Source organism: Pyrus communis, chromosome 4, assembly GCF_041283825.1.
Source record: "Pyrus communis isolate YQ-2024b chromosome 4, ASM4128382v1, whole genome shotgun sequence".
Classification (NCBI taxonomy): domain Eukaryota; kingdom Viridiplantae; phylum Streptophyta; class Magnoliopsida; order Rosales; family Rosaceae; genus Pyrus; species Pyrus communis.
In genome coordinates, this window is record NC_142568.1 from 17,935,425 (window position 1) to 17,944,248 (window position 8,824).

General features: G+C 41.1%; 2 protein-coding genes across 2 annotated transcripts; one reads left to right on the forward strand and one right to left on the reverse strand.

The window, feature by feature from the left end:
- Positions 1-255: 255 nt before the first annotated feature.
- Positions 256-2,079, forward strand: LOC137721822 (BAHD acyltransferase DCR-like). The gene has a single exon (XM_068460831.2). The coding sequence runs from the start codon at positions 339-341 to the stop codon at positions 1,773-1,775; it is 1,437 nt and encodes a 478-aa protein (XP_068316932.2). The 5' UTR covers positions 256-338; the 3' UTR covers positions 1,776-2,079.
- Positions 2,080-3,887: 1,808 nt separating this feature from the next.
- LOC137722454 (sulfoquinovosyl transferase SQD2) lies at positions 3,888-8,824 on the reverse strand. Its single transcript, XM_068461457.2, has 11 exons — positions 8,149-8,824; positions 6,418-6,484; positions 6,150-6,220; positions 5,904-6,021; positions 5,701-5,774; positions 5,494-5,549; positions 5,332-5,415; positions 5,120-5,207; positions 4,958-5,035; positions 4,747-4,803; positions 3,888-4,549 (listed from the first exon to the last, which is right to left on the reverse strand). Exons 1-11 carry the CDS (start codon positions 8,490-8,492, stop codon positions 4,048-4,050), a joined length of 1,539 nt encoding a protein of 512 aa, XP_068317558.2. The 5' UTR covers positions 8,493-8,824; the 3' UTR covers positions 3,888-4,047.

Consider the following 8,824-nt stretch of genomic DNA (forward strand, 5'->3'; position numbering starts at 1 on the left):
CAGCAGTTGTCAACAACATAAATATTCAAGATTAAATAATGTCGTTTTACGCTCACCGTGACTAATGAGTAATGACTGCTAACGTCCATCATCCATCTGTCCTAATCTTCAATACTACCCCTTCCCTTTCTTGACACGTCGTCATATCTCCCTGGCCCCCGCCCTATTTCATTTGCAATTTTCCAACAAGAAAGTAGGAGGCAAGTTCATGCATCCAACCCCCCCTCCCCACCACTATATATACCACCCCTTCCCTCCTCGCTCCCTCCCATCACAACTCACAATTCAAACCCCCAAACTTTCTCAGTCGACCCACCTTCAAAACGCACCGTTTCACCATGCCTTCCTCGGATTCCTCCGTTTCCGTAATTTCGCAATGCACAATTTACCCCCACCAGAAATCCACAATCAAATCCCTGAAGCTCTCCGTCTCTGATCTTCCTATGCTCTCCTGCCACTACATCCAGAAGGGCGTCCTCCTCGAATCCCCGTCCTGCTCCTTCGCCGACCTCCTCCCCTCCCTCAAACACTCCCTCTCCCTCGCCCTCTCGCACTTCCCCGCTCTCGCCGGCCGCTTCGAGACCGACGCCGACGGCCACGTCCACATAATCTGCAACGACGCCGGCGTCAATTTCGTCCATGCCAAAGCCAAGACCCTCTCCGTCGACGCCGTCTTGCGGCCCAACGCCGACGTTCCACATTGCTTCAGGAACTTCTTCGCCTACGAAAGGACTTTGAGCTACGCCGGCCATGTCAGGCCTCTGGCCGCCGTCCAGGTCACCGAGCTCGCAGATACCGTCTTCATCGGATGTACGGTAAACCACTCCGTCGTCGACGGTACCTCCTTCTGGCACTTCTTCAACACCTTCGCCGAGATTAACAGACGCGCCAAGAAAATGTCAAAATCTCCTGATTTTTCCCGTGACACCGTCTTCAACTCGCCGGCGGTGCTCCACTTCCCCGAAGGCGGCCCTAAGGTAACCTTTTCCGGCAACGACCCGCTGAGAGAGCGAATCTTCCATTTCAGTAGAGAATCGATTCTCAAACTGAAAAACAGAGCCAATAACACTCTGTTTAAAACAACACATAACTGTAACGGTAATGGTAACGATTACGGTAACGGCCTTTCTGAATCGGCCGAGATTTTCGGGAAGCAGTGCAATGACAGCTGGAAAGCCGTTCCTCGATATAACGGCGCGAAAACGTCGGAGATTTCGTCATTTCAATCTTTGAGCGCGCAGCTCTGGCGCTCCGTGACACGCGTCAGGAATCTGCCCCATCCCAAAACGACGACGTTTCGCATGGCTGTGAACTGCCGCCACCGCCTCCAGCCGAAGATGGACTCGCACTACTTCGGGAACGCGATACAGAGCATCCCGACCGTCGCTACCGCCGGCGAGCTGCTTTCTCGAGATCTGCGCTGGGGAGCCGAGCTCCTCCACAAGAATGTGGTGGCGCACGATGACGCCACCGTTCGCCGCGGCGTGGAGGATTGGGAGAGCGCCCCGAGGCTCTTCCCGCTGGGGAACTTCGACGGTGCGATGATCACTATGGGCAGCTCGCCGCGATTCCCGATGTACAACAACGATTTCGGGTGGGGCAAACCTCTAGCCGTGCGGAGCGGCGCGGCCAACAAATTCGACGGCAAGATATCGGCGTTTCCTGGGAGGGAAGGCAACGGGAGCGTTGATTTGGAGGTGGTTCTGGGTCCCGAGACGATGGCGGGGCTGCTGTCCGATGGAGAGTTCATGCAATACGTATCGGCTGTAGAATGAGCCGGGTTGTAGCCGATCCAGCAGTGACGGTGGGTGGGTCGTGGGAATTAGGAGTGGTTTTTTAGTGTATTTAAAGCGTGGCTGAGTATCATATGTGTTTTAAGCGCATTGAATTTTTTTTCGAAAATTAGGACATGTCAAAACTTAGTCAATCGCTGTGCGAGATTGATTTGGACGGTTGTGATGAGACGTCAAACAGCGACGTTTTGGCTACTAGTGTAGCGTGTGTTGGGTTGTTGGTACTTGCCATTTGGCAGGGAATTAGGATATTATGTTATGTACAGAGACCCTTATTCCTTTTTTTTTTTTTTTTTTAAATGAGACATCTTCTTGATCACTAGATTTAACTTTAATAAAATTTTGTAGCTGAGATTAAATTACAGGTCACAGAATCTCAACCACATGATTTCATTAAAGTTAAATCTAACAGTTAAGAAGATTTTTTTTTTTTTTTTTTTTTTTTTGAAAAATAGGGATCTCTTTCCTTAAACGCTTCCATGTTATGTATATTATATATTTTTATCTGCATCATAAATATGCACGTGACGAAATTGCCAAACTTAATCTGATAATAATCCATTCCATTCTATCGTTTATTTGGCAATATTGACTGCTCATATTCCTAATTGTTTAAGCAGAAAATCAAATTCGTAAAATTTTGCCCAACCAAAAGAGGTTATTGAAGTGATATAACCTGGTGGTGATGGAGGGTAGTTTTAACTTTTAGGTCAATAATTTTTAGTGACGAGCTTTATATCCAAATCATAATTTGACATACATACAATAATTACTTGGTCAAAAAACGGAACCAAGTATTTGCGAGAGCAAAATCCTAACTAACGTAAACTCATTTCTTTACTTGCGTTCTACTAGTCAAATATCTATTTAGATTGTATTTATTAAAGTTTTAATCATTCAATACAGAAAAGAATCAACCCAAAGCAAATTGGATTTCGATTGAGTTTAATTATTTAGCGAACATATTTCATGTAAGTCTTTCGCATAACATTGTATTATTGAATTTGAACGCTGCGTAAATGGTAAACCCGTTCTATGTAAATATCATATTTGTCGGTAATGGAGACACAAATATCCCAAATGGTCCCCAAACCGAACAACGTCTGAGAATGAGATAAACCTCGACCATTGAGTCCCAATGCCAAAACTTGTTTTCATGGGGCAGCTTAGGAAAGCACGTTAGATAGATTCTCCTCTCTTTTTACACTTTTGACAAGCATTTGATTTGGTGTTTTGCAAATTAGCCACCAAATTTGTTTTGTGAGATTTTCGTCAAACTTCCTGTCCAAACCCAACTCTTAGTTTTACATTGGACACATGACCTAAATTAACCTAATTAGCACGAGTTGTGAGGAGGAAGTGAGGGGAAATGGCTTAGAATTAAAAGAGATCAACGATGTGACTCTAACTGAAACATTGAGCTAACTGCGGTCAGTTTTGTCTAAAAATACATGTTTAGTGCCATGCTAAGATTTCAGAAAAACGCATCTTTGCTCCTTACTTCAGACACTGATATCACCCACACCTTAATCTTATGCACAAAGCAGATGTGAGGTTTTATCATGATAGGCGTCGTTTTACTAGTTTGCATTATTGCGTCAAGCCTCCAATGTGAAACGTTTACACTCTTCAACAAGAACATAAGAGACGTCTAAATCCAATCCCATAGGCTATGTGTGACGAGCTTGGCATAGAGAAAAATACTTCCCTGCCCTGGTTTCTCTATCCCCATTCTCTTCCTACATGCATCGGATGATTTTTCGATGTGAAGAAGTTAATGAACACCAAATATCTTTCTTTCCCGACACTTACTGTAACTAGCCGTCCAAGTACCGTATCTATGAGTGAAGGAGATGAAATGCAAGTGAAATGCATGGAATCAAACAGTGACTTTGCACTTGAACTTACTGTCATCTGACATCTGACTAAAAGTTACCTCGTTAAAACAACATACGAGGAACTTGCACAACGTTAGATGCACAAAACTTGCACACAGATCTCTCACTTCCCATTTGGTTGTGTAATAAAATTACAAATTTCATGGTAAGATGTTGCAAAGACGGGTTCGAATGCACTTTCGTGAACAGACAAAAATTTGCAAGAGACGCCACACCTGACATTGTCCACCGTCCAATATGTACAACAAATAATTTACAATTATCCCAAGTACAATCCACCAATAACTTCTTTTGAAAGCGCAAAGCAAGTTTACAAATCACTAGTTACCTGTGGCTGAACGCGGTAGGATCCGAAATCACCTGTACTTGATTTCTGGTGTGGTTGGAGGAAAAATGCGCTTCATGAACCACTGCAACGGTCTCAGAAATTGCGCTCTCTTCTTCCTCCAGAACCAAATGGCATCACTGTATTGCTCATTTCGAATTACTCGTGTGGCTGCTTTCCAATCGTACTTCTCCATTTCCTCACGTGCTGCCTTGCCAATTGTTTCCCTTAATTCCTTGTTCTCCAGCAGGGGCTGCAACTTACTTAAGCAGTCATCAAGGTCATTGTAATTGTAGAGAAAGCCAGTTTTCCCCTCCTGATCTGCCGGAATTATATCTGGGATTCCACCAGCACGAGCTCCAACCACGGGGATACCTGAAGACATAGCCTCCAATACAACAAGCCCTAGTGTCTCTGATTCTGAAGGCATCACAAAAACGTCACCACTGGCATACGCCTGAGATAGCTCTTCACCTCCTAACATTCCTGTAAATACCGCGGGCATGCCTTCAAACAGTTTTTCCAGATCCTCCCTGCCAAAATAAAAGCCATATCATTAAATGAGTACCAGTGATTCTTATGTTGAGAAAGGAACATGCTTTTCCCCAAAGTTCCAAATAATAAGCCCTAACACCAATGGTAAGCTGCTGCATCATTTTTTTACGAGCTTTTCTGTAGAAGCAGATTACTCCCTAGAATTCAAGAAGTTCATTATGTACCAGAGTAATACCTGTATGGTCCATCTCCAATGAAAGCAATTCGTGCTTCGGGAAGCCGATCCATGACACTGTTAAATCAAAATGGTTTATAGGTTAATCGCTGCAAATTATAGAAATATTTGTAAAATCAAGGCACATATTACAGAGGAGATCTACCAAAAGATATAACAACATCCAAGTTTAAGCTTTAAATATGTTATTTTTAAGAGAGAAGAACACTACCTTTTCAGAAAATCCAAACTCTTCTCCACTCCAAGTCTTCCAACATGAACAATTAAAGGTTTCTCAGGTTCGCCATTGCTATTCATGACAACATACACGAATCAGAATAGTTTCCAACCTGATGGGAAAGTGAAAGACACAATTGACAAATAGAGGCACTACCTCAGTCTTATACGCATTTCATGTGAACGGAAGCAGGGATTGAAGCTTTCAGAATCGACACCCTTATTCCAAAGACGGATTGTATTAGCTGCAAATAAGCACTTAAAGATTAGTTTAAGTTAGTGCTGAATGGACATGTTTTTTCTATTCAGTCAACAATTTCAGAAAAGTGAATCCGGGATTGAGACATCAAACGAGTTTACTATATTCACCTGCGGCCACCCCAGCTTCTAGGAGATCCTTACTGATTGCAGCTGATGGCACTAGCGTGAGATCAGCAGCTCTGTGCAGAAATTCTGATAACAGTAATGTTAATTATATGCTCTCGTATCTGTATCACTATATGAGGCCATTACAAAGGTAGGGTTACATACTTATGACTAACCACATGGGTTTCACCAGCCAACTGAAAGTGTATCTCGGGATATATCTGCATAAAAAACAAGACCAAGGCTCAGTACTAAGCGCTCATTGACATATATTACTTTCTTCGTAAGCAGTTATATGATTTTTCAAAATATATGACGATATCTGACAAAGTTTATGCTGAAAACTTGAACAAAATTAAGAATTAAACTCACACTGGCACATGAGTGTGATACGACATCACTATAGGGACAGATAATAACTTAGCGATAATGAGCGCACCGAAAACCTGAAAAATAATGTTACGCGTCAGCCATCTTTTCAATTCTTTGTTATTACTCTATTTTATCGATGACAAAATATACAGAGTCAATCTACCATCTACAAAGAAAAGAATAAGAATGAATTAAATACTGACCATAATTCCAGGTGAGGATGCATGTATAATGTCAGGCTTGAACTGAGCAACCTCCGAAATTATTCTAGGACTAAGTGCAAGGGAAAGGGGAACCTTTTGATACAAGGGGCAGGGAAAGCTGAGAAATAAAACAGACAAGAGCAAACCAAAGAGAGAGAGATTTAGGAAGAGTAATGTTTTGTATGCTTTCTGTCTATTATTTTTTATGCACTAAACTATTAGAAATTAGATCTCTATATAGCTTACCTTCGGGATCCAATCAATTTTGCTCCATAAAATTCGTCAGGAACTCCTTCGTGGGTTGTCACAACCATCACCTATACCAGGTATCAGTAAGAAAATATGTCAGTCCTCATGCAAAGACAATCGGAATTAGGAATTTCATTGTCATGAAGTCTAAACAAGCCAATGTAACTACCAGTTTAGCCAGGAATCTCATTCTCACTAATGCACGTTAAATTAAGGAAGTCCATACTCAATATAATACAAAAGCATTGAGAGATAAAGAATTTACCTCATCCCCCATTTCACGCAAGTATCTAATGAAATTCTGGAACCGATTTTTATAACCTGACACATATCTGTAAGATAAACCGAAAAACAAAACATTTCAATAGGGAACCTTTGGTGGTGTATATTGGCTGAATATTTAACAGACTAGAAATTACAAATCATCGTACTAAAGCTCAAATTATGTTTCTAATGTGCTATACTCCTGTACTGCAACAAAGACTTACATGAATGCAGTACATTATTTTTATTTACATTTACAAAACCATAGTTCAGTTGTATCAAAGCTTAATCAAAATTCTTTCACTTACTCAATAAATTTCCAACGGTCAGTAACTCAGAACATGAGAGAAGCATAGTGGGAATGAGATAATAATAATAATAAGCAAGACTCAGTTAACAAATACAAATCATACTACCTATTAATAGTGAACTTCTAGATAACTGGAAACCGAGCAATCTCTAAGATGACAACTGATGCGAAAATAATACAGGACGTCTCCTATGTTCAAACACGTCAACCAACAAGCTCACAAAAAATGTAACAGAATAGGTTTTATCAAAAGATGAATCATCCTTCATCCAAGGGAAAAAAAATAGGGATGAATCATCAACATATAAAGACTATTATAGTACAAAACCAGAAGATAAAATCAGCACAAAAACCTTCAGTCAGAGCAACTAAACTAACCCACAGTACTAAACTAAAACCAATCGGCAATAGGGGAATGATCTCAATTCCTTGCATGGTTCCTTAATTTCCTGATGTGGGATTCACATTCTCGCACTCCTTATAAGCCCTAAAGTTCCTTCATTCCTTGACATGGGATTCAAACTCTCGCCACTACGCTCATGTGTGGGGTCATTTAAGCCTAACACGTGGAAAATACATATTGGCAGATGTGGAAGCATGTGGACTGTTGGGCTCAACATGTAGGTTAACATGCCCATAAGGAAGTTGAGGTACAACCATAAAACCAATTGGCCATAGGGAAAATACCTTAATTCTCTTATTTGGGATTCAGAGTATCAACATGAAGACCATCAAATTCCCCGAATAAGCGGACAAATACAAAATTAGAATTAAGATCCCACTCTTATGGCAGCCAAAATGTGAAACAACAAATGCTATCCAAATAAAAACAGCACTTAATAGCTAATGGACAAAACTAACCAATTACTCATCAAAATGAGCCCAAGAGACGCCCATGACATACGAGAATTAACAAACCAGAAAGCCGGATAGCAGCTGGCATATAACCAGATTACTCTACCATTGAGATGGAAAGAGCCAATAAATCTACCAGCTAAAACAGCAGCACAAGTCACGTTCTTAAACCGAAACTAAAACAACCAAATTGTAGCTTAAAGTTAATGACTAGTTAACATAGAACTTTCAAAGGAACCACAGATGCCTTATAGTCAAAGTTCTAAACCGACAGAAATTCTCGATGTAGGACGTCCGTCATAGACAGTTCATCAAACACAATTTGAGTCATATCTAAAACCAGGTTAGATCCAAACCTACTGCCACAGGCAGCACCTAAAGCCACAAACTTCACTCAATTATGGCTTAAAATTTTAAGCAACCATAATTAAAAACAGCAAAAGAAAGCATTTCGACAATATGGGTAATCTCAAAATTGAAAATTTAGTGAAGCTAAATCATAAAGTTCCTAAAAAATCTACAAAAAAAAGGGGTCAAAGTAGCAAAACAGTAGAGATAGAGACTCACGCAAAGGGAGAAGGCTCAACAAAGAGAGCAATGCGACGAGGTCTGGAGTTAATCTCTGACTCAACATATGGAGGAGGACCCTCTTCTACTTCCTTTTCCTCTAGCCCAACCTCTGTAATTGTCATGTCGCTGGCTTTAAGCTCAAGTTTTCTACTTTTTGGTCTCTGGGAGGCACACAATCGAACACCTTGAGTCCAAAGGCTACTGGGTTTTGTTCGTGAGGATTGGCCGCCTGGGAATCTGAGGGGAGGAGAAAAGGCAGATGATTGGGTGGTGGATGCAGAAAAGGAGGGAGGGGAGAGAGAGGGATTTATAGAGAGAGAAGCAGGAGAGGAGGTCAACATGATGAGTATAATGTAAATTGCAATATAAAAGGAAGTAGAAGTTGGAATGGAAGAGGGTTTTTGTTACCAAATTTGTGGGAAATATTCCGTTGGGATTAAGGAATATCATAAAATTTGGGTTCATGTGGAGGATAAGATGAATTATTTGCTAGGAATCTAGATGACCTTGAAGGACCCTTGGCAATGGATATTCTTTGGGAGGTGGTATCAAATCCAAGCTCTCTTAGCATATGCCTCATCTATTCCTTGTTATTTTGAGATGTTTGAGAACTTGAGTTGAATCTTCTTCTTCACCATTCAACAAACCAATAAAACGAGGGAAAAAAATCTAT

Excerpts from the sequence above, each read along its gene's own strand:
- LOC137721822 (XM_068460831.2), top strand. The coding sequence starts at position 339 with ATGCCTTCCTCGGATTCCTCCGTTTCCGTAATTTCGCAATGCACAATT.
- LOC137722454 (XM_068461457.2), bottom strand. The coding sequence starts at position 8,492 with ATGTTGACCTCCTCTCCTGCTTCTCTCTCTATAAATCCCTCTCTCTCC. Across the intron at positions 6,485-8,148 it reads GTTGAGCCTTCTCCCTTTGC|ATATGTGTCAGGTTATAAAA; the intron begins GTGAGTCTCTAT and ends TTTATCTTACAG. Across the intron at positions 5,550-5,700 it reads TATCACACTCATGTGCCAGT|ATATATCCCGAGATACACTT; the intron begins GTGAGTTTAATT and ends TTTTTTATGCAG.